Source organism: Periplaneta americana, chromosome 15 (assembly GCF_040183065.1).
Source record: "Periplaneta americana isolate PAMFEO1 chromosome 15, P.americana_PAMFEO1_priV1, whole genome shotgun sequence".
Lineage (NCBI taxonomy): Eukaryota > Metazoa > Arthropoda > Insecta > Blattodea > Blattidae > Periplaneta > Periplaneta americana.
Genome location: NC_091131.1, coordinates 66,247,902 through 66,274,211, shown reverse-complemented (window position 1 = coordinate 66,274,211; position 26,310 = coordinate 66,247,902). Strand labels below are relative to the sequence as shown.

Here is a 26,310-nt window from a genome sequence, read left to right as displayed (position 1 = left end):
AGAATATTTACAAATTAGGTTACAGAGTATTTTATAAAAATTATCGAAACATGTATCTGCGTCTTCATTGTAGAATATAGATTCCCAATTAATATTATTAATATTTGATATTAGGCTTTTATGGTTTATAATTAGCTTATAATTGTCCGAAGGTTCAGTGGCTTCTCTGCTAATACTTTTATTACTGATTGACAACAATGCAAAAGTCATATAATGATCTGTTATTGCGCTTGCATATACTCCAGGTATAAAATTTAAGTTATTTCCCGTTTTTAGGAAAATATGGTCAAGACATGAATTGGATGATGGACGAGTAATGGAATTTAAGTATTTCACGTATCCATATTCATGCATGATATTTAAATACGTGTTGCCAAAATTATCTAATCTATTTTCTAAAATTTGAATGTTTATGTCACCAAGAATAACATGGTTGTTTAAATCTTTGTATATTGACAAGAAGCTTTCAAAATTTTTCATAAATTCATTTTTGCATAGTTTTGGAGATCTGTAAATTGCAGTTAGGTTAACAAGAGTATCATTAATAAGTGTTAATTGAAAATGTATAGCGTTGCAATGGGAAATGTCAATATCACTTAAAGACACTACGATGTTTTCCTTGAAATATACAACTATACCATCACATTTATTATACTTATTACTTTTAACAAATTTTTTATAACCATTAATATCATAGCCAGAGTCATGATCAAGCCAGGTTTCAGTTAGAACTATAATATCAAAGTAAAAGTAAAAATTATTAAGTAAAACACAGAGTTCGGAAAAATTTTTGTTGATGCTACGAATGTTTAAGTGAAATATTTTAAGATCTGATAGAATATTGGTAATATACTCATTGCAGTGAAGTAAATCGTTAAAAACCATTGTGTTATTATTGTTATTAAATTTGCACTGATGGATTTCATTTAATATAGTATTACTAGCCATTTTTAAGTCAATTATATTGTATAATTAAACGTGGTTACCGACACAATAGTATTTACAAATTATTTACATCGTCAACATTAGTGATTTTACTCACGGGGCTGGCTTCATCTTTTCTTGCAAATATCTTACCGTCTCTTGTCCATACAAATTTATAATTCTTCAGTCGTGCTGCATCCCTTGTCTTGTTCAAAAGGTCTCTGGTCACTGCTGTCAGTTGGTCACCTGCTGTGATTCTTCCTTCCGGAAGTTCCCTGTTGACTTTCTTTGTCGCAATCCCAGGGCCGCTGTCGTCTTTCTTGGCCTCGTTCCTGAACAGCTGGAGCCATTCATCACGACTTCTCCTCTTTGTGAAGCGGATGACAATAGGACGCGTCTTTCCTGGCCTGGATGGTATACGATGTGCTATGCTTACATCATGTTGCACCAATTCACTACCGCCTATGACTTCCGATATTTGGTCAATAACTTCATAAGTTGATTGTTCATCGACCTCCGGAACTCCAAATAGCATTATATTGTCTCTGCGTGTGTACTGCTGCAGATCACTCACTTCCTGCTTAAGATGGTCATTTTCTTTCACTAGCCTCTTCATCTCCTCCTGTGTGGAGTTGAGTTCATGTCTTGTGTGCGCCAATTCCTCTCTAAGACTATCGAAATTGGAAGACATGAATTCAACTGATTTTCTTAGTTCATTCACCTCCATCTGCACTGAAGATTTAAGATCCTCAAACATAAGTTTGAGTGTGGAAATAATCTGACAGTCCTGATCCTTCCCACTCCCTCCTTCACAGTTTGCACCCTTGTTTCTACCCATTGTTAAGACTGTAGTAACTCGCACCACGGAGCATACAAAAAACCCGACTGCACTCTCTGAACTTCTGAACTGATGAATCACTATCAACAGTGACATATGCCTTCTCTTCATATATACTGCAGAGAGATTTGGGATTTAACCCAGGCATATAGGTGCACAATCTAGTGATCTGAAGTTGTACTTCGTCATCTCTCCTAGTCTTGAGGTAGAAATTTTACATGAAAATTTCTGACTTCGCCGAGAATCGAACCCAGATTGGCTAGTCTGAAGGCAGACACGCTACAACAGAGCTAACTCGGGATTCAAGTAAAATTTACATGATTGTAAAATCACTCCTTGGTTGTGAAACAAAACACAGTAAAGTAGCTATGCAGAATTTCATCATCATAAGCCATACAGATTATAGTCCCAGAAGGACTGTTATGGTCCACAAAAGTTTTCAGCCAATTTCTTCATTGGACGTCCAGTTGATCTGCCTCTAGGTTGGTAATGCAGGATTGCACGAGGGATTCTAATCCTAGACATGCACCTCACATGCTGATGCCAGTTATCTTGATAGTGACATTTCTGCTAGTATAGAGTTCATTTCAAGTTCCTTTAAGATGTCTTCATTTCTTTTATGGTCCCACTTAGTGTTCAGCGGATGGATCTCATTTCACTAGCAGTGATTCACTCGGGTCACTTTTTCTTAAAAGTCATACTTCACTTCCATAGCGCAGGACTAGTCGTGCTAAGGTTTTATACAGACGAGTGCAGGTATGTCGCTGAACGAGATTGTTTCATGATTCTATTTATGATACCCATTGATTTATTATACTGTAAAATTTTGTAATGAATGTCTAAATATGCTAAGAAAGATAATAATATATAGCCAAGATATTTAAATTCTTTAATGCTTTCTAAAATGCTTCCACTAATTATAAATCTTGCTAGGAACGGGCTCTTTGCCACAAAAAGCCGTAATTTTAGTTTTGTCGGTAGAAATTTCCATAGAGTATTTATCTGCTATGAGTTTCAAATTGTATATGGACCTTTGTAAATCGTCCTCTGAACAGGCTAGCAAAGCTAAACCATCTGCAAATAACAATGTGTCCAAATTTAAATTATTGTGGTTTGATATGTGACCATGCCTTGTTTTCCTAAATTCACGTATCATGGCATTCATTTATACTGTATGTTAAATAGAAGGGGGGACAGTGGGCCTCCTTGTTAGACACCAGAATAAACCATCTTTCAGGCTGATAATTTATCTGCGATTTTAATTGAGACTGAAATATGAGGGAGGAGGGGAGAGAGAGAGAGCGTGCGTGCGTGAGATATATTCTGATTTACATGATCAAAAGTTTTATTTTAAGTTCACAACTGCAATGTGTGTTTCTATATTGAATTCTCGATTTTTCTCAATCAAATGTTTCATTATGAAGTAGCCATGACAGCCTGATCTGCCTTTCCTAAATCCATTTTGTTCTTCGCCCAAAATGTTCTCATAATATTGATATAATTTATTTTTGATGACACTTTTCTGTTTCATAAAATGAAATTTGTCAGAAAAATCTTGAAAAATTGTCACGATTTTTCCTGACAAGTGAAATATTTAATGAAACAGAAATTTGACAATCTGTAGAGCCGTCATTTATTTGTCAGAATGACAGTTTTACAATATCAGGTTTTATGAAATAGGCCCCTTGCTAATTCGGATGACTGAACTTAATGAGCTCAGTGTGGCACGGAAAAAAATGGAATCATATATACATAAATTACGAGTGACAGCGAGATCAGTACGACTTAATGTTATTCTTTAACTTACGCAAGAATTGTTTCTGCTATGCGTTAATTTTATTAAATTACTATTTCTGTGTTAAATCTCTATAATTCGTTGCATAGGGGTTGGCAACACTGATTTTGCTTTACACAGCATCACCGCGTTTACACAGCATCACCGCGTCTAGATTGTAATGCAGACGGCAGCCTAGATCATATATACTAATACCACAGTCTTATACATACAGTCGCGCAACTTCAACACTTTTTTTTGCCAACATTCGCGACACTAGCGCCCAAGCGGCAGGCAAGGCACTGGTCATAGGGTTGATACAGCCAGCACGTGCTTTAAAGGGATGCGAGATGTTATAATAACGTTTTAATCATGCGTCGGAATAAAGGCAATGTGTGCAATGAAGAAAATTGCAGTAACAACAAGTTTAAATCTCCGAATTTGTCGTTCTTCAGATTCCCTAAAGACCAAGAGAAAATCATAACTCAGTCATAACCAATAATCCACGTTGTAGATAGCCTACGTATTGTGTTCTATAAAACATTTACTAGTTATCAGTTACCTATTTGTATGTCAGGAAGGAGAGTTTAAATAAAAACAAAGTAAATACCTGTTACAGTATATTATTTTTTTGCAGAGATCATATGTGTAAATGTGTAACCATTCCGATTTTGGATATTATATCTACAGTTTTTAATGCAAGTAATTCCATAATTTTTGTATTCGTGTTTTTTTTTCTTTATATTTTTAAAAAGTTGAATGTTATATAGCATTCAAGTGGGTATCATGGTGTTAATTTTGCAAGAATACATGGAGTATAGTAATCCTTTTGCAAAATATTCACTTCTTGAATAAATCCAGACTGTGTCGATAAATTTCTGATGTGTTGGTGTAGATTCATGTGGCAGACGTATTAAGTTCTCAAGAAATAAAAGAGCCTTTTTTAATTTAATATACAAAGTAATCTTTACTGTAATAATTTGCATGACTGTTATTGGTGTTGATTTTACATTCCCAGTGATTATTTGAGCCGTTCAGTGCAGAAGTGGTGTAAGTCAAAAGCAGGTAATGAGGTTTAAAGTAAGAATTCTGTAAAATACAGCGCAAAGCAGCAATTAATATATCCTTCGTTCTATTCACCGACTATTAATAGTTTAAATACATTCAATATTAACTGCCGCATTGTGCTGTATTTTACAGAATATTTACTTTAACCCCTCATTACCCATTTCTGACTTACATCACTTCTGCTCTGAAAATAAAATTAGGCCTACATTTTCAGAGTTAATTGAAGTTACAATTTTTTTTAACAAAATTGTGTGTTCATTTATTTGTTCTCACCTACGTCATATTAACAGTAAGTGCATGTAAATTACGTATTATATAGGTAGGATAAGTTAAACTTAGGCATTATGTGTGAAAACTGGAAATGTAATGTAAAATGCGGTAAACTTGCCATAAAAATTTAAACCATAACATCAGCACTATTTGTGGCTCAAAATAATAAAGGAAATACATGTTCTTAAGAAATGGAAAAATAATGAACTTCATATTAATGTTTAAATCCTCCCCTTTTCTTTATTTTCAAGTTTACCTCAGCGGCCGAGTTTACCCCAATTTGCGGTATGCAAAATCGCTAATTTCTCAGGAAATAGGGAGAGGAGTTCACCACGCGATGTACCCTACGAGATATGCCCTACAATTCTGAAGCTACTAATTTTTACTCTTCTCACAGGAAATACAAAGTTCCAATGATTCATAAATATATTTAGGAATGAATGAATTAACCGACCACGCACGAACAATTATATTATTTGAAACCATGATACGTGATCAGAGCCATGATTCAGTTGTAAGGAGCAGAAAGAATTACGTTTATTCCCAGCTTCTGAAACTTGTAGATTAGCTGCGTGTGAAATTCTCCCAGGATTCTGAAGTAGAATTAATAAGAACCATATACACTTATTGTATAGCATAAAAATATAAAATAAACTACGCAAAACCCGTTTTCTAATGTGTTATCATAAGTCGTGTGCACACTTTTAACTTGCCTGCCGCTAGAGGGCTACTGTCGCGCCAGCTGTCAAATGTTGGCATATTTTATACGTATGAGTTGCGTGACTGTATCTATTAGACTGTGCTAATACTATATATGATCTAGGATAGAGCGCCCTGCACAGCATGTAAGATGAAATTCGTACATGTTCAACTGTACAGCTGATAAACTGTAGAGTTTGATACTTTGTCATAATGGATAACATAAGCACTGTATTTATGCAGTGTTGTTTTTCAGTTTATTTATTTCCTTTTGTCTTTTATTTGTTTGTTTCTGAATATATCGAATGACAATGCTTCTTGCTAACATAATATTACGTTCCTATCAAGAGACATACGATCATCTCCCAATGTCAGAATACTTAACATAACGAGTAAATGACATTGGGGGAGTGGGAGTGATATGGTTACAGATTTAAAGCCAAAACAATTTCGCTAGCGACACATCTATATCATGTGAATGTACATCGAATTGAAACCGTAATATGGATATAGAAGAGAAAATGGAGGTTGATGTCGTGACATCCTTTGTCATGGTAAAATGTGAGCCTCAGGTGAGACTACTCCTGTGTGAGGTTAGGGTTGAATATAAGCAATATAGAGGGCGAATCCTGAGTACTTCGGTTATTCTAATATCAATATCAGTAATCTGATAGATTCTGATTAATTCCTAAAAATTAACACTTCAGAGAGTACTTAATAGTGTTAAACTCTTGTTTCAGTTGAACGAGGATTCAAACATATCCGAACCAGAGGCTGCAATGCCTGTGAAAGTGAAACAAAGCGAATTCAAACAGGATGACGAGGTGAGAGCAGGTGAAATAAAATAACAGACTGACACGTACAGTAGCCTATATTAATCGAGGATGATCCGTTTAAAAACATTTGTATCGGTTTATATTTCGTAATAAATAACAGATTAAAACGTTGCATTGTCCAAAGTAATATAAGAAAATACGTGATGATAATCATATTTTTCTTGGACAACCATCTAAAAGCGCAGATGATAATAAAGTATAGGAGAGGAGGCAAGAGTTGTCCTGTGATTTCATCATGTGTCATGGCTATATCGCCAGTGGGTATGATGGGAGGAGATAGGTTTTAGTCTGAGATGAACTTTCGTCGGTAGATTCGTATAATATCAACCATCATGAGACAATACTGGTAGCTCATTCTTTCCCCTCTCGCACAGCTCACATGCCAGATCTCTTCTCCTCATCTGTAATTCTCGTTAAAATGTTAAATACATATAATATAGGTACAGTACAATTTTTTTAAATAGTACCTAAGCTTATATACAGAGTGTTTCAGAATTCAACTGAAGAAATTTATCTGGTTATAGAGGGGTTGCAGACAAACAGTTTGATAATTATAAGAAACCCAGGATCTCCGACGAAAAACGTTAGAGTTATCAGTTGTTAAAGTTGTTTACATTTGACACTCATAATCCAGTATTAAAATTAAATGGAGGTATGGAATGATACGTGATGGTTTCGGACCTTATTAGGGATTGTATGAAGCTCAACTGTTAAGAACTAATCAACCGCATTTTCAAAATTTAGCCTTCACAGAATATGTGAAATTGCCGGCAAATAATGAGACATCACGCCACTACACTGCTTGTTTCATCCTCATTCGTGTTCGTTTTTAGAATGGAGGCTCTAGTGTAATGGATAACATGTCAGACCTCGGGCTAAAGGGTAGTATATTCGAGTCTGACCGTGGTAGTTTTTTGTAAATTCCCAGTAGGCCTACCTCTTATTTTATTATTGAGATTTCTGAATTCTTTCTTTCCTGAACCAACGAAATATGTACCGGTATTCTAATACTTATTTAGGCCTATTATGCTTTCGGAAAGAGTACATACTGTATAATACTAGTCATTGGTTTATTACAGTTCACTTGGGATCGAGTCAGTCATATTGGACTCCTACGGAGCTCGTTTAGGTATTTGTTAGAAATTCTTTGACATTGTGTTGTAAACATTATGTGCTCTTATTATTTTCATGCATTTTGCATGAAATTCGTTTTATGTAGTTTCTAATGGTTAAGCCAGAATAATTAATAAACTTCAGAAAAAGTACTGTACTTGATTTCTTGCAAAAAAGTACTGTACTTAAGGCAGAGGTCGTTACTTTGAACAGTTCACGTAACTTGTTTTCCAACTGACAGTAAGTAGTGAAAGAATGGTTTTTTATTTATTACAGTATACATATGTACTGTACTGTAATTCCTAAATATTGTATACTTCCTCCTCTAAGGAAGACGAAAAAGAATTTTTTTTTTCTTTTCTCATTTATTCATCTTGATAAGATATGTTCTATGAAACATAATACTGGTACGCACAATTAATGTAGGCCTACACTTCAAGTTAATTGATAAACATGCTGTGACTTGTCCAGAGTAATTGATATGCATTTCTCAAACTACATCTGTTTTTCACTCTTCTAAACATTATTATTATTATTATTATTATTATTATTATTATTATTATTATTATTATTATTATTATTATTATATACATTGAAAAATAGCTAGAGCTGGCTTTTTAATGTTATAACACTAGTTTAAAGTTACATACGGTACCTTAAGTCAGCCATTTTCAATCAGTGTCCCATGATACAGTAGTGTGCCACAAATGATCCGCAGGTGTGCTGCGAGAAAATAAAAATAATAAAGGTTGCCGTAGCAAAAATTGGAAAAATAAAATAAAAAGGAAGTTGAGCCACTAGTCAACATTCAATAAACACAGTGTAGGTGTGCTATAGCAGAGAAGAGAATGACTGCCTCTCAGTAAAATTGGAATATCGTACCAACATTGAGTTGAATTAAATTGAATTTAAAGAAGGGAAGCACTACAAACCCATCACTGAGACCTTATTAGATCTATTGCGCTGAGGCACGCCTCAACCCACACCGGCTAACCTCACTAAGGTTCTCTGTGTGTCACCAGCCAACATTCGGGAAATGCTATGGAATGACGAAGAAATGGAAAAATGTTGACATCTAATATGGGGAAACGGGAGAACCCTGAGAAAATTCCGAACTGTAACCTTTTCTGCCACAAGTGTCATATGGACCAAAGAAACTACAGCTTTTTACTTGTTTTTATGTTTCCTGCTGATTAGAAACTACTATTTTAGATTATAAGAGTGTGCTGCGAGATTTTAAATTACAACTTTAGTGTGCCATGTGTTGAAAAAGGTTGAAAATGCTGTCATAAGTTAAAAAAAAAAAAAAAAAAAGGTACTTGCTGGAGTTTGAACTTTCGATCTCATCCTCTGACAGAAACCATCTACAATGTTTACCGATTATGCCACAGAGACATAGAAATATTGTATCCAACACATTTCGAAATGTATCAATATGACATGTACAGATTCAATCAGTGGCGTACTAGCCCAAAAACTATTTCACGCCATTATGTGCATTATATAAAAGAATGTATCCTTTGGTGTAGCTTTTATTGAAAATTATCCAATTTAAAAATAACTGATGTATTTAACAAATTGGGAACAAATCCCGAAATAAAATCAGGAACATGTGCCTCATTTCAGGGACTGTCCCCGAAAATTCAGGACCCAGCTTATGATAATGTCTGATGTAATGTTGCAGTTGCAGCCATGGGACTTGAGCACAGTGAAGCAGGAGCAACAAGAGGAGGAGGGAGTAGGGTGAGTAGTATTACAAAAACTGTAAGAATAAGGTTCAGTCTCCTGAAATCCGAAATGCTCTGATATTCCCTGGAGAGTGTTAATGACATAATAGATCGCAGGAACATGAAAAGGTAGAATGATTTAATTTATTCTAATCAAATATTGTGCAAATACCATGACCATCATTAGAATTGATATGCGTAGGTTCAAGCCTAGACAACGCCAATAAAATTCGAACTTAACTTATTTTAGAAGGAAAGAAAATGAGATGAGTCACCTGTTGTAAATATATGGTATGAACAGCCCCGTATTTAGGTAGTGCTGCACCCAAGGGCCCAAAAAGATTTTGCACCTGCCACAACTTATTTATGAAAATCTTAGACATTTAACAGTCAAACTGTAAAAATTTATGTGGCAATTTAACATATGTTACTATCTAAAACAGGCATGTGCAAAGCAGGAAAATAATGAAAAATTATTTCCAGCACGATTTTTTTTCTCAAAATTTTTCCGCCTTTTGTTTAAGTGAGAAAATCGCAGGTAAAGAACTGTTCAAGTTAAAGATGTGTCGCTTCATAGTAATGCCAGTATTTTATTTAACGACTGTTCCTCATTTATCACATTATATGGACAATGAATAACGTCTTGTGGATATGTCTACCTTTGTCAAACTAGCATAATTCCAGAGAGAGTTTGTAAAATAACTTTTTTAATATACATATAATTCTTACAGGGGCAGTGCAAAGTTCTCTCGGACTTGTGACACTTGCAGTAAGACAGTGTGTGAGTGCAGAACGCAACATGATAAGCCCTATTTATGCAACACTTGCGGCAAAGCATTCAAAACAAACGCTTATCTCGGCGAGCACAAGCGTATTCACACTGGGGAGAAGCCCTATAAGTGTGATGCTTGTTCAGCCGCATTCGCACAACGCCAGTCTCTTCTCAAGCACAGACACACTCACTCTGGAGAGAAGCCATGCGAGTGTAAAGTGTGCGGAAAAGCTTTTCGGACTTCGTACATCAGCGAGCACAGACGTGTACACACCGGCGAGAAACCCCATAAGTGCAAACTATGTTTCTCAACGTTCACGCGTCGTCAGTCTCTCGTCAAACACACGCGTATTCATACTGGGGAAAAACCATTCATGTGTGAAACTTGTGGAAAATCCTTCACACAGCGCCCACACCTCAAGACCCATGAACGTATTCACAATAGAGACAAGACATTGTGGGTGTAAGTTGTTTACAAATGTCGATAAGAAAATTCCATACTCAGTATTGCAACAGGAAATGTAGACCCTATAATATTTCATCAACTAGGGGGCAGGAAGTAAAATACATTCTCTTCTCTCTTATGTAACTCTGCTGATGTAACATTTTGATATTAGTTTTGACGTGAAACGTCTATATTCGACCTACAAGGAAAGAAATATTGAATAATTTCGAGGAAAAAATTGTTCCAGGGCTGGGCAGCGAACCCGGGACTTTTGGTTTAACGTACCAACGCTCTACCAACTGAGCTACCCGGGAACTCTACCCGACAACCGATCCAATTTTTCCCTCTATATCCACAGACCTCAAAGTGGGCTGACAACTTTCAAGCAACCAACTTCGAGTGCACACTAACTCCGTGTGACTTAAATTGTGGCTTTCTGTTAACGAACAGTGACGTGTATTATGCAAATCAAGATTTCAGGTATAACTCACTGAAAGTTGATTTGAATAATTTCGAGGGAAAAATTGTTCCGGGGCCGGGCATCGAACCCGGGACCTTTGGTTTAACGTACCAATGCTCTACCAACTGAGCTACCCGGGAACTCTACCCGGCAAATCAACTTTACAGGGAGTTATACCTGAAATCTTAATTTGCATAATACACGTCACTGTTCGTTAACAGAAAACCACAATTTAAGTCACACGGAGTTAGTGTGCACTCGAAGTTGGTTGCTTGATGGTTGTCAGCCCACTTTGAGGTCTGTGGATATAGAGGGAAAAATTGGATCGGTGTCGGGTAGAGTTCCTGGGTAGCTCAGTTGGTAGAGCGTTGGTACGTTAAACCAAAGGTCCCGGGTTCGATGCCCGGCCCCGGAACTCTTTTTCCCTCGAAATTATTCAAATCAACTTTACAGGGAGTTATACCTGAAATCTTGATTTGAAAGAAATATTGTTATATTTTGAAATGAAGGGTTCATTCTGCCGTCACTCATACCATGGAAACAAGTGTAAGATGAACTTCGTGTCTCGTGGTTTTCCTTGGTCGCCATCTTGCTCAATTATCTGTTCATGTACTTCGAGGTTTTCTACAATATCATCTTCATCATGTAATAGTTGTTTGGTTAATCAGACAACATTGGTCACTATATGAGATTTTTTCTCATGTTTTTCTAAACAATTTATTTGGTGATTATAACAGTTAAGAGGTTTGTATTTTCTTCAACATAGCAGGGATTTTAGTTCTGTCAATAAGCTGATTGCTTTGAATCGTAAAAACCTATTTATTTTTGTGTTCGAGGCACAAATGAGAAAACTTGAAAGTCTTGACATTAAAGGTTTACTCTGACGTCACTCACGGTACCATGGAAACAGACGTGTATAGCTACATCTATATGGTTCAATTTTCCATTCATTCTGGGGATAATATTGAAGTAAGTTGAAAACTTACGTTCAATTAAGATGCATTCAGATTTTGTGTTGAATGTCATGTTCACTATATAATATATATATATATATATATATATATATAAATTAATAAGCATTAAATAACTTATCAACCCAGTACTTAGGCCTACTTGAGTTTCAAAATTGTGGTTGAACACTCCATAAGCACTTATATTTGCGATAATCTTCAATAAAGTTAATCGTACTTCCTGCCATTTTCAGCTTAAAAGGTCCACCATCACCATATAAAACAATTTCCAATTTATTCACATCTTTCCACCTAGAACAATCAGCTGCTCGCTATGTGCTCCTGTTGAACGAAATAACGCACAAGATACCCACTGACGATGGATAGCTTCCAATTGCTGCATGCACTCTCATTTTTAGTAGAAAAAGGCATGTTAATTGAATGTGTTTTGTTCACTCTTACATGCACTGCTAGAATGTGTAAAGTTGAGAGAAAAGTTGAACAGTATAGATGCACCTTCAGATGAACTTTCCCATACAGTCCATCTCGTTCCATTCTCTATTTAATGTGCCTCACAGTAGTCCTGGAAATATTAGTTATATGGCCCATGTATAGTATATACAAAAATATAAAATAAAATACACTACAGTGTTGAAGAAAGTAGAAATTGCTATTTATTACTTCAATTCGGGTATAGACATTCCACGCAATCATTGAAATTTTATTCAATTTTCTGTCAATTTTTTACATGTTTTTCATGATCTGTGTTTACCAGCGTTCTTTAAAGTTTGTTTAACGAACGTAAAATAAATTTTCAATGCACACACCTTGTTAAAATGAATGTTTCAAAAACATATCTGCAAATCATTTACTATTTAGCAGTTTAATGATTTTGGTTCATGAAACTTCCATAGAAGCACAGATTATGATATGGAATAGTACCATATTGGAAAATTCGTATGGTCCTTTAGATCATTGTTAGGTAGATATAACCCTTCAGTTTTGCAATAAAAAAAGTGAAAAACCAACAACTTTTAATTAAATTTTAGGGGTCCATTCACTAGAATCCTACCCACTTTGTGGGTATTTTAGAATATTGTTCAGTTTGATAAGTTATTGTAAGAATCATCAGGGGTAGCTTTAGGGGTAGTGCCCTCGTGCCATGTCACTGCCCACATAAAATGTAAATATCTCATTTTGAACTGTACAGTCACAAATTGTATAAAAATACTGGTTTTTCTTGAAATGATTCAAGCAGAACATACCAATTTGAATTACAGTACCAGGTCAGAGATAACAATACCATTCACCCGCTCATGCGTTGCTGTATAGTAGAGGTGGAAAAATCGCTGTGATAGATAATAGTGATTTTGTCACAGTGTGATTTTTGTGTTCGGATGATTCTTGGCGATTGGGAATGTTGTAATGCTCTGGCACAGGTCATTCATTAAAGATGGTGGCAGGCAATATATACCACTTTCCAACGATAATATCATCAGTTGTAATGTAGAAGTTGCTTGTTGCTGCAAGTCCCAGCTTGTCTGGTTTATTCAGGTCTTTAATTTTTGGTTATTTTACAAAATTAAGGAATATAAAGAAATATTCTTTGTAAGTGGAATGTATATCGGAACAAAACTGGAATGAAACCGAACATTACAATCAAAAGGCATAGTATAGTCCGTAATGTACCGAAAAAAAATATTCGTTTTGAGACCCAAACCATTATTTGTAACTGGTGACGAATGATGTGTTCAGTCTCCTCTTTCACATATTTCATAACATTAGATTATTTTTAGATTTTCTATAAATCAGTAATGAGTGTTAAATTCTTCTAAATTAGTGGTCTTTAGCAATGTGGACTAGGCCTATATAAATTAGCAATATATTTAATCAACACATTTCAATGTTTCCTATGTCAAGCCGACAGTTTGTGTTCACTGCCCTTCTGCAAATTGAATTGAAATACGGCTGGCATATCTTGTATAAACAATAATGATTAGTGCGGCTGGTATACTAAAAACAAACCACACTTTGACCTGTGTTATCTGCGATGTTTCCCAAGAATTTTTACGAAGGTGAGTCATTTGTGGAAGAATATATCGAGCGCATATAGCTCCAGTATCGAAGAATTGCCCTCATAACCTCTAAAGTGAGACGATAGTTAATTAGATCCCAGATATATTGTCCCTTCAAGATAATCTTATGACTTGCAGTTGTCTGGACTCTGGAGCTGTCATATACGTACATTAATCGCCATACTTATGAATCACGTATTGGTCTGAGATGGCGATTTCTTGGAGCTGTGATTTTGGAACTATAGTCACAGTTGGAACCAGTGACAAAATCACAGGTCTGAAAATCGCACCCCACCACTACTGTATAACTGTACTTATACATATATATAGTGGTGAATTCTTATTTAAAAGACAGAACTGACTAAGCAATCAAATAAGAAATTAATTTTCGTTTTATGCACAGCATACAAAATGTGTTTTATGTCTAACGTAAAAAGAAACTCATTGATCTCATATGTGAATTTTACAGTTTAAGTATATAATTATATGCCATTAATTTTGTACAAATTTACATAAAGTAGATATTTATAATCCAAAACTAAAATGTTTGACTTATTTATATATATATATATATATATATATATATATATATATATGATAATGGAAATTTCAAGTTATCTTAACCGATGGCTGTTGATTGGTTTAGATATCAATGCCAATACGTAAATCCGTACTATTATTTTTCTCGCGGTGTATGGCATTCATATCATTCTAACCTATCTGATGATATTTTTTCTTCCCCCTTTCTTAACTGTAAATGAGCACAAACGCTACTTAGGTGTAAATTTTTCTGACATTTTGTATATTCGATTCCCTCATCGTTTCAAATGCATATCATTTTACCTTTTAGGTCTGTTTCCAAATTATATGTAATACGCTTTGTCAAATCTGGCAACCTTTTCATAAGGGAAGCTAACTTTCTTTCTTTCTATGTTTTAAGTAGATGTATTTATGAATTTTACAAAAATTTACATAAAATATCTATACATACATTATAATCACTTCTAATGTTATTTCTCTGTTTATGAACATCACTATTTAAAAGTACTATGTATGTTAGCATTCAGTACATTAGACCTTGTTTTACATTCAGGATACTAGATCAATAAAGCTTTCTTCTCCGCTGTCCATACTGTCTGACTTGTAATCAACTCGGGAAGAACGGATTTTAACAAAATTAATTTTATGTATGACAATTAATTTCTTTTATCAAACCATTTTATTATGGTACTAACTCCAGCTTTTATTTCTTTTATTTTTATTTCAATGTTAACTCTGTAGCATTTATTAGTGCTTTCTGATTGTGCTAACTGATAGCATTACATGTCAACAATGTGACATTGAAGCTTGTGTTTAGGTTTCTGTTGAGGAATAGTGCTCAATATATTTTATTTTATATTTTGAAGATTGGTTAATTAATAACACGGCATACTTGCAATCACACATTCATACAAATTTTCAGACTCTAGACATCCAGGGAACTTTTCTTCTTTAGGAAAATTCCCTAAGAGCTGAGTCCAGGGGCAGTCTCGGTCTTTTGTCAGTTTGTTCTACATAATAAACAAATCAGGAAGAAAATCGTGAGATAATTTTGGAAGCGGAATGCCATTAAATGATTCTTTGATTTTTTTGTTGTTGTTTTAAAAGTTATTCATGTGACGTGCATCATTTCCTAATTGAACAAAAAATTATAAAAATATACTAATAGAGCTTATCTCCCATAACATTTTATCAATATAATAAAAACTAAAAAGATAGAAATACATAAATAATAATATATGAATTAAATTCATTTTTTGAAAAACACTTTTAGGAGAAATCGCTGTATGTAGACAGACAGAAAACAGATAAGCAACATTCCAAAATCACGTATTCACTATCACAGGTGTTGAAAACATGTACCTACCGTATCACTGCAAAATTATAAAAATTTTATTGCAGCATTAGAATTTTTCTCTTCGTAATTTACATATAAGAAAGTAAAAAGTACCTCTTACCATGTGATATGAACATTACTTACAAATGGCTTTTAGAAAACTAGGAGGTTCGTTGCCGCTCTCAGAAAAGCCAGCCATCGGTCTTTATCCTAAACAAGATTAATTCAATCCCTACCATCATATCCCAACTCTCTCAAATCCATTGTTATCCTCCCATCTACATCTCGGCCTCCCCAAAGGTCTTTTTCCCTCCGGCCTTTCAACTAACACTCTATATGGATTTCTGATTTGCCCATACGTACTACATGCCCTGCCCATCTCAAGCGTCTGGATTTAATGTTTCTAATTATGTTAGGTGATGAATACATTGCATGCAGTTCTGCGTTGTGTAACTTTCTCCATTATTCTCTAATTTCATGCCCCTTAGCGCCAAATATTTTCCTAAGCACCTTGTTCTCAAACACCCTTAGTCACTGTTCTTCTCTCAGATATAAACATTAACATACTGGGAGCCACTATCGTGGCTCAGTCAGTTAAGACGCTTGCCTGCCAGTCTGAAGTTGCGTTTGGGCGCGGGTTCGATCCCCGCTTGGGCTGATTACCTGGTTGGGTTTTTTCCGAGGTTTTCCCCAACCGTAATGTGAATGCAAGGTAATCTATGGCAAATCCTCGGCCTCATCTCGCCAAATATCATCTTGCTATCACCAATCTCATCGACGCTAAATAACCTAGTAGTTGATACAGCGTCGTTAAATAACCAACTAAAATAAAAATAAAAAACATACTGGAAATATAAGAAATGCGAAAATGCAGTTATAGGCCTGTGCAACACAAGACCTTGTTTAATGGACGTAAAAGTTGTATGGTTTGTATAGATAATTTTTGTCAGCATATGGTATACGAATAATATAGCTCCTGGAAAAAACATAAAATTGTATGGAACCCTAGTCATTTTTGTTGATCCTTGGGAATGAAAAGGAAATTTTTTTACATGCTCTGTTCCAATGTCCTAATTGGGTGGAGTAAGCTGTACAGAGTTTGGTAATAAACCTTACAGATTTAGAATGTCTGTAATTTGGGTGCTAGTAACCGGGAAAACACTATGTCACTTTATTAATTGTGGAGCAGTGATCCAGACAATAGCATGTGTTTGTCATGGATAATTATTTTTAATGGTGATAATCAGAGACCAGAACTTTGGCAAAATACCTTTTTAAATGTGTTAAATCTATCTTCATTTTGAAAGTAAATGTGTACGAATTATACCTTTGTGATTGAAACGTCACAGTTTCATGTTGCCCTTTTCTGCCTTCTTTAATATAAATTCCTAATTTACAAAAATAAATTCTTTTTTTTTTTTTGCCTTTATTTGATTATTTATCTATTATTTATTGATATATTATTAAAATTGGCTACAGGTACTATGTCTAAATTTATTTCTGTAACCGCTACAATGAAAGTGACTTCACGGAATGTATATTACTGTCTTTCAGTCAGTTCATATTCTCTTTGCAACAATGAATGGTGCTGTATAACAGTAAGCATTTTAATTATCACTTGTGTTTATTTGACAAGGGAACAATAAGTGCGTGTCTAACATTATTTTTAACGGTTATATTTCTTTCAGTTTTCATTGCGACGTTGTTGTAGCTAGCTAAATATTTCATATTGCAACATATCAGTACAACCAAACACAAAAATGCACTCTCCAAGACTACTGGGAAGATTTCTTTGCTTCCAACAGTAATTGCAACACCGAGTCGAAAATCTCAATTTGCATTCAACTTATGTAAAGATTTTCTTGCTGCCGAAATCCCTTTGTGGAAAGTGCAGGATTGTGTGTCCAGTGCAAGGTGTTTGTAATTGCCTTTTATTGCGTATTTTAGCTATTTATAATGCCTTTTTGCCTGCCTATTTTAGCTATTTATGATGCCTTTTTGCCTGTCTATTTTAATGATTCATAATGCCTAAACTTCCGGTCTCTGGTGATAATCAAAACTCAACAGACACTTTGTCAATGTAAGTCTTCATGGAAGAGTTCCCAGTCAGAATACTATGTTGTAAAACATTGTATTGAATTGAAAAACAAAACCGCAGGGTGCCACATGTATTGTCCAGACACTTATCAAGTCCATGTGGTAGATGTTCCTGAGAAGTCCATGTTGTTTGTTGCCAAGCATGCCATTCCTTTAAGCATTTCTGATCACATCATGCTAAGAATTTTGTACACGGATTTGCATTTTCATTCTTATAAAATTATGGTGTTATAGTTATTAAATTAAAGTGACTAGACAAACCATCAAGTATTGTATTAGTCCGTCATAGAAATCTAACTGACGATATAATTCATGTGATTATGTCAGAACGAATGATGACTGCTTCAATAAACAGAACCTCCAATACTATTTGGAAGAAAATTCACAACAGCTACACAAACGAACTCTTTTGTGGCTGTTTGACATGCTGGGTCCATGTCTCTTCAAAGAAAATGGATGCGTGGTAACAGTAACATTTTTCGAAACTTTATAGAATCAGAAATTAATGATCTGAAATTCGCCTACCAAGAATCAAATGGCACTCCTGTCATATCGAACGTTCTTGGAGTCCATGCAAGAAATGTCTTTCTGTCAGGTTACAGTGCGATTACTCCTACGGATTCAAAGGCTTCTTTCTGCACGAAATCACAGCAATATCATAAAGCATGGTTAGGCGAGCGTGGAGAACTTCGAGGAATAGACAACAGGAATGTATACGAAACTATGGCAAGCATTTGACTGATGAATTTTAAGAGCAAATTAATATTCTATGAAAATTGTAATGAAATCATATTTTCTTCTTTAAAATATAAAAGTCCGGAACTATAGGTCTGTCAATAGCATGTGCGCTTTCTAATCAAGCTATCCATGTTATGATTCCCAGCATGGGAGGATTTTTATCCCCATTTTACAGGACTGAGTGTCCCTTGTCTTGGACTTGTCCTGTTACATCTCTGCAATAGCCATACATTGTGCTGACCAGACTATCAGAGAAGCTTGTATTGTGAGGTTGTCTAGTGTTGGTCCAGAGTTACACTGCATTGACATGTAAGGCGGAAGTAAAAGAAGACAAAGAGAAATAAATAAAAATTAAATTAAATATGAAATTTATAATTTTATTATCATTTTAAAACCATCAGGCTCGTTTCTGGACCCTGTAAATACCTTGGAACCTGGTTTTTGTCTCCGGAAATTTAGATAATTAAACCAGTTTTCTTATGAAACCCCATACTAGAAGCTGATTTGGTTGTTCAATTCCTATGGTGGATGACACTTATAATGGATCGAAAACAATAGGTTTAAGTGCTGCAGACCATTTTAAGTTGTCATAAAGAAAAAGGAGTCAGTGATGGATAGACGGGTGAATAGACAAATATTATCACATTACAATGTGTTGCATTACATTGTTCACTTGCACACACAGGGCGTGCCTGCACAGCAGAGGCACATGAAGTCCATGCGCGGCACACGCCTTCGGTAGTCGGAACCAAACAAGACTTCGAAGTTGAACTGTTGTTGCGTGGAGCGCCAACCAATCATCTGTGAGGTTTGCAGGGGGAGGGGAACGCGGTTCTCCGGCAAAGTGACTGTTATACGTTTCTCTACGACTTCTTCAGATGGTACCACCGCCTTTACCTGCTCACGAACCTCCTGCAGCTCTTTAAGCAGGTACCCGAACCGCGGCTCCCATTTCTTGGCTGCTTGCTTCTCCTTCCGTACCTGAAGAAAGAACTTTTTATGTCAGAAACAAAGCAAACATTGCTTCAGCACCTGATCTTTGACTTAGACGCACCTGCTCCTTCCACACTTTCTCAGTGACCATACGCTTAGCTGCCATCTCTATAGTGATGGCAACAATATGCTTCACTTTAACTTGCGTCATAATGTAATGTATTATGTAAGGATGATTATAATGTTTTTCACGCGACTTAGTTCATATATCTCATCTTTTTCATGCTTACAGTATTTTGTGTGAATACATGTAATATTTAAATTATCACCACTGACAGTGACTGAGTTTCATTCTGTATTTCGAGTGATTCTTCAGGAATTTCCTTCTCTTTGGGTTTTAGCATAATGCAGTAATGAAAATTTTCCCAATTACTTTTCTTCAAAAGCTACATGTAATTTTCTTGTGTTCAGATGCGTCCCAGAGGACATAAATAATTTAATACTGAAATGTGTAAGAAAAGCATTTATTTTTATTTATGGTTAATTACAATGTTGAAAATGTATTTCACAATACTAGTACCTAATGTATATTCAGGGTATCCACTCAACTGAAAAACCGGGAATACCAGGAAATGTCAGGGAATTTCGTAAATTACGGGAAAATCAGAAAATGTCATGGATTGTCGAGGAAAATCCTGGAACTTTATTCCTTCTTCTGTAAAATAATATCAACCACACTTAATTAGCAGATGGTTGACCATTACTTTAAATGTTTTTGTAGAATATAAATGAATCTCGGGCATTGAAGCTGACCAGATTACATCATATCATGTGTTTTATGTGCCTACGTTCTTTTCCTTCATTAGAAATCACAACATTTGCATTCCATTACCACGCAAAGAAGAATGTAAAACTTGTACCAGTACTTTTTTTCTACATTAGGCCCGTCATTACTCCGGATGCACCGCAGCCTTAGGCTTATTGTACTACCTATGTTTATAATTTAATACCGATTCATCAGCCTTGTTTCCTTAATTAACGTGTACACTCCAGATACAGAACTCAGTTCAAAATATTTTGGTTATAGAGATTCTTTCCCAAAGATAAAGTATCTTCTGCTAGCCATTGCATCACAGGGCAAGTGATGTGTTGGACTGTTTCAGTCTCCTTCCCGCAGAATCTACAGTCTAGGTTACCTTGAAGCATATCCATTATATTATGATACTTTTTCACGGGAACATGACCTGTGAGAAAAGCTGTAATTGCTCTCAGCTGAATTCTATTACATTTAAGTAATATTTCAGCTCTTTTGTTGCATGGTCTAATAATAAATTATTTCCCATGATTGATATCTGGTGTCTTGATCCAAGTTTTATAGTGATGAACCTTGGACCACTTCTTAATTGCCTCTCTGACAGAGCACCTAGGTATACTGAGAGCCGGCTCTGGTTCAGTATATTTTGTAATTGCACCTTGTCTCACAAGTTCATCAGTTTTTTTTAATTTCCCTCAATACCTCAGTGCCCTGGTACCCAGATGAATTCAACCTCATTCTGTTCTGCCAGGATCGAAAGTATATAGAGGCAATTAAGAACCAGTCTTGAAGTAACAGTATGGCTATTTAAAGTCATAAGGACAGCCTGGTTGTCTGAGTATATAAGAATCTGCTTCTCTGTATAAGCTCTTCTTATATTTTCATGAATGCATTGAATAATGGTGTATATCTCTGAAAAATAGTGGCATGTTTACCCAAGGGAAAGCTTAAGTTGACCGTTGGTCTGATGCCATAGACTCCTGATCCAGTTCCTGAGTCTGTCTTTGATCTGTCTGTGTACCACATCAAGACTTCTCAGGAAATTTTGGAGTTTTCTTTTTCCAAAGTTCAAAATCAATGATGATTCTGAAATTCTTTGTACAATGTCGAACAGGATTAATATGCTCTGCTTCCATACACAGTATGTCATCTGCCATAACTCTCTTGAATCCCAGCAAACCTGACTCTACATCTGAGAATATCAGATGCTTAGAATGTTGCAGTCTGTAGAGAGCTATTTTCGCTTCCTCCATTACTATTGCGTCTAATGGAGTCAATTTTAAGAGTGCTTCCATAGCTGTAGTGGGAGTCGTTTTCATGGCCCCCCAAAAAAACTTGTATTAATTCAATAACCACAGGAATGCAGTGAAGCACAACAAATAATAATGAAATAGACACAAAATTCGTTTCCATGTTCGTCATTACGCTGACATCACTAAACAAAAATCACCAGCTTTGAAAATCCTACAAAGGTTCGTATATGCAAGGCATAATAAAAGAATAAACTAACCTAACCTGTCACATTAAGGTATTCAAGGCATAGCCTGAGTGTACACTAGCGTGAAACTTTCGTAATGCCACCAAAGTTATGTTGGTAATAAGAGAAGACAGGTGAAGGTGTGGAAGCGAAGTGGTAAGGGAACTACCTCAGCGCTCGTTTAACCGAAATATATTAGAATATGATTAGGCCTACTGTATAATATGTAGCTATTCCACTTTATGTAACATTACATAATAATAGAAGTACAGTTAAATTTGCAGTATGTTATTATAGAGAGAAGAATAAGTCAAGCAACTTGCTTTCAGATTTATCTTTATAAAATACACATATTTTAATAAAATAATATCAATGGGAATCACTTATTTTTCTGTTTAGAAAATAGCCTATTTAAGCTAACTTGCGTCTTTATTACAGTTTAAGCATTTGTGAACAAATTGGTGAAACGAGCCACGCCGATTTTGGAATGGACACCGACACACTTGAACTGCCAACATAGAAAACAAAAAATCACACTCAATCGCTTTCACCTTCATCTTGACGGGATAATAAAAGCCTAAACTAAACTAACCTAACCTAACCGCGTCGATGTCCATTCCAAAATCGACGGAAGTCGCTCAACGCTCGTTTAACCAATAAATTAAATAAAATGAATATAATTCACAGCTTTGATTTTCAAATATAAATTATGGCAGGAAGCCCAATAAAACATCGGCTCAATTGCAGTTTTTGTCCCGCTATGCTCTAACATCTGAAGCAGTTTTCCCGCTAGATCTAGCGTTTTTTATGTTAGCTGTGATCCTAGCGGGTTTTTAAGAATCGAATTGGCAACATTGCTGATATGTGATCACAGGCTTGAGCCTTGAAGGGCCTGGAGTATGGTGTATGCCCGTGTGAGACCGCTATGCATTGAATTTCGTGTGTAAGTGTAGTACTGTGTTGAGAAGGAAACGAATACTTATTTTAGAGTGCAGGTTTTGGAGTACACAATTTAAAATAGTAATGAGCACTTCGGTTTAGTTGTCAGTGACTCAGTAAAATATCTTTCAGTGTGGATCAGCTGTATAGCCTGCAAAATGGTTGAGGAACAGAGATCACGTGTAGAACAAGCTATGAATAAAATGGTGAATGAAATTGATATGAAACACCTACGAAGAATGCAGGTTATTCATATTTTATATTATTATATTCAGAATGATTATGTTACGAATCATTTAGAATAGCCTAAATATTTCGAAGTTTGAATGTAACTTTGCTAAATTCAATATACGTAGCTTCATGGTAAGTTATTTATGTTTCAGGGTGCTATGCATCGCTGTGCGGCCAAATGTTGCGATAATAATGATCTGTCAGTCGAACGTGTACACCACTGCGTAGAAAACTGCTCGGTAGAGCTTAACAATGCACAGAAATATGTTCAAGGGGAGTTTGAACATTTACAAGTATGTGTAGAAGTAGATCTGTTGTATAGTAACGTGGTTGAATCGTTGCATACTCAAACCTAACTTTTGTCGTTTAGTAATGTATATTCTTCCTCAGAATAGGTTGCAGAGGTGTGTAATGCAGTGCAACGACGAGATCCGAGATAAGATCGGTCCGAACTCCACTGATGCAGAAGTGAGTAACATACTAATCTCTGCTGCAGTTCTCCCTTAATCTGTGAGTGTTCAGGAGTCAGTTCATTTCTTGTTGCAGATGAGTCAGCACACACTGGCATTCGAGAGATGCGCGGCCAAGTGTGTGGACAGCCATTTGGGACTGATACCAACCATTATGAAAAAGATGTCCGAAGTGCTGTCGCAAGGGAAATACCAGAAACAATGAAAGCACCCTCATCCGATAGTGACCATATTAAATTTGTACTAAGTACGTATTTTGTTATAAATACATGAAATTGTTCATTATACATGGTATAATCTTATTTATTTTATTTACGAAATTCCCGTATTCCTTGCTTCAAAGTGGGGCATCTCTAACTCATGGCTACATTAACATTAATCCAGAACGTGGTAATATGCAGTACCTATATCGTAATTATTGTGATAGATGAGATACAGCCCTTTAAAAACCGGGTTCAGCTAGCCTAACTGATAGTACAGCATAGCTTCTGCCATGCAGTTAAGGAGTTGAGTCCCCGAAGGCTAGAGCAGGGGTTCTCAACCTTTTGAAGAATGTGAGCACTGCTCACATGTGATAGGGTCCAACGCCGAAAGTTACCCAACATTTGCTCTTAATGTGTTGAGGGAAAACCCTGGAAAAAACCTCACCCAGGTAACTTGTCCCAGCCAGGATTTGAACCTGGGCCTGCTCTTTTCACGGGTAGGCAAGTTAACCTAACGGTTAATGGACTCGAATAGGTTTAATAGGACTATATGAATAGATAAATGAAATAAATCAATAAATAAAATTTAAATCATTCACCACGGTAATAATATTTTTGAATTTGAATGTCATTCAGAATTTTAGTGATGTCCAAGGGAAAACAGTCCTGCAGATGTGAATCAGTTAATCGTGATCGTGATTTATTTTTTAGGTATTTCTTAAGTGAGAAAGTTTTTGGTATAAGTTGTTGTCCCTAACATAGCCAGATATTTGAAAGAGAGACTTCGCAGCGTTTGTACTCTTTTTGTATCTTTTGCCCTCAAATGCTATGAATTTCTCCTTTTGAAAGAAATATTTCAGCGCTGAGGAGGACTAGAGACCTATCAACTGAAGTTACTCACATATTCTCTTAAATCTTGATTTTTTTTAGATTAAGTCCACACTGAATTGAAAGGGGTTATACACCATGAAATATGGGAAGGCCTGTTAAAGTCGCTAAAATAGTATAATGGATGAATAGGAACACTATTTGTTCCAGCTGTACAACAAAGTCTGAATTGATAAAAGGATCTCAGGAGCGTTTGTGCTTGTGAACACATTTTTACTGGCATGATGAGAACACCAAATGTCATTAAAAGAGCATCATAGTGCTCACGAGCACCAGGTTGAGAATGCCTGGGCTAGGGGAAGACAAAACTTGACAAAATATGGAGTTTGGGATCGTGAGGAGGCAGCCCCTCTATGTGAATAATCCAACTACAGAGTAGTATTCCACAATGGGGATATTTTCATTACTCAGAACCTTCAAAGAAACAAGTCACATTGCATTTAACATAAGTTTTTGGAAATGCACCAGAAACTCATTTTTATGACAAATTGTTCTGCCTGAAAGAACAGACTTTAAAACTTTTCGAACAAAATTTTTTAGGTATGCTTTGTATGTTCTCGTACTGTTTAAACTGACCAAAATGAATTAGTACATAGGTTAGTCTGTCTATATTTACAAACAAATATGATCATGAGAAGTTAATTTACATCAGAATATAGAGGAATTCTCTGCAGCCACTACTGGCCACTACCTCTCACATGGCTTTTTTCTCATATAATGGTCAATCATCTGACCATAAATTGGAATTCACTTTTATTATTAAAGTAGTGTACATTAAAAAAAAAATTAATGTTCACATTCAGTAAGTGCTTCTTGTTCGTATAGATTTCTATGGGTGATAATGCTTATACAGACTTTATCTAGTATCTAGGACATCTCATGTAACTAGTCGTTGTGAGAGTTTATATCATCTTGAGGATCCTATTATCGATTTCGGGTATCTTTATAAAGTTGACCAGAACTTAGATTTTCATCCCTAGCTTTTTTTTTTTTATTATTGAGGGTACATACCAGTCATCTATAGTACCTATTATGCAAAATAATTATATATGCTTGAATACAGTGGAGTTGTTCACATGTAATTTTATGATATTTTAAGTTTATGTAGGAAATGTCGATTAATCTCGTATACTTTGTCTTTTATCATCCACCACAGATAAATGTCAGATTGAAGTTGGAGGACTTACTAGGTCACAAACCACAGCTCACAATCATCAGAGACTTAACCAATTGCAGTCATAGAATGAGTAACAATGTGCATTGGTATTATCCTTCACAAGATACTCGATATTTCTTTCGTCCTCCATTAGTTCAGCACAAAATGGAGTCGGTAATAAGGTCGATTCACATTATACGGAACGTCGTCACGTCACAGACCAGTAACGTTATGTCAGAATATTGCAAAACGCATTTTGTATGGTAACATTCTCATATACAGGCAACGTCACAGACTGTGAATGGCATGGGCCGTCTGGGATTCTCGAGAAGAATGTTTTGATGTGACGGAACCTAGGCAGTTTGTTCTACTAGAGTGAACAGCACAGCGTCACATTCCAGTAAGTCACACGTTACCTATGTGTCATGACATATTATTCTGAGTGAAAAGGTTGAAGTTTGATACAAATTTAAACATTACAGTATCTCGGTAACCCTCAGAGGAAACTAATTTTTTCTTCGACTATATAGAACCTAT

General features: G+C 35.6%; 1 protein-coding gene across 9 annotated transcripts; it reads left to right on the top strand.

Annotated features, from left to right (window-relative positions):
• Nucleotides 1–5,690: 5,690 nt before the first annotated feature.
• Nucleotides 5,691–23,811, top strand: LOC138715057 (protein FAM136A). 9 transcript variants are annotated; one of them, XM_069847523.1, is made up of 5 exons: nucleotides 5,764–6,145; nucleotides 6,314–6,397; nucleotides 9,207–9,265; nucleotides 23,452–23,524; nucleotides 23,603–23,811. In XM_069847523.1, exons 1-5 carry the CDS (start codon nucleotides 6,077–6,079, stop codon nucleotides 23,729–23,731), a joined length of 414 nt encoding a protein of 137 aa, XP_069703624.1. In that variant the 5' UTR covers nucleotides 5,764–6,076; the 3' UTR covers nucleotides 23,732–23,811. The 9 variants fall into 9 exon arrangements, with proteins under 9 accessions (XP_069703619.1, XP_069703618.1, XP_069703627.1 ...); XM_069847521.1 differs by lacking the exons at nucleotides 5,764–6,145; nucleotides 6,314–6,397; nucleotides 9,207–9,265 and adding exons at nucleotides 22,739–22,829; nucleotides 22,958–23,070; nucleotides 23,209–23,349 and having other exon boundaries at nucleotides 23,447–23,524; XM_069847518.1 differs by lacking the exons at nucleotides 5,764–6,145; nucleotides 23,452–23,524; nucleotides 23,603–23,811 and adding exons at nucleotides 5,691–5,719; nucleotides 9,981–15,712 and having other exon boundaries at nucleotides 9,149–9,265.
• Nucleotides 23,812–26,310: the final 2,499 nt, after the last annotated feature.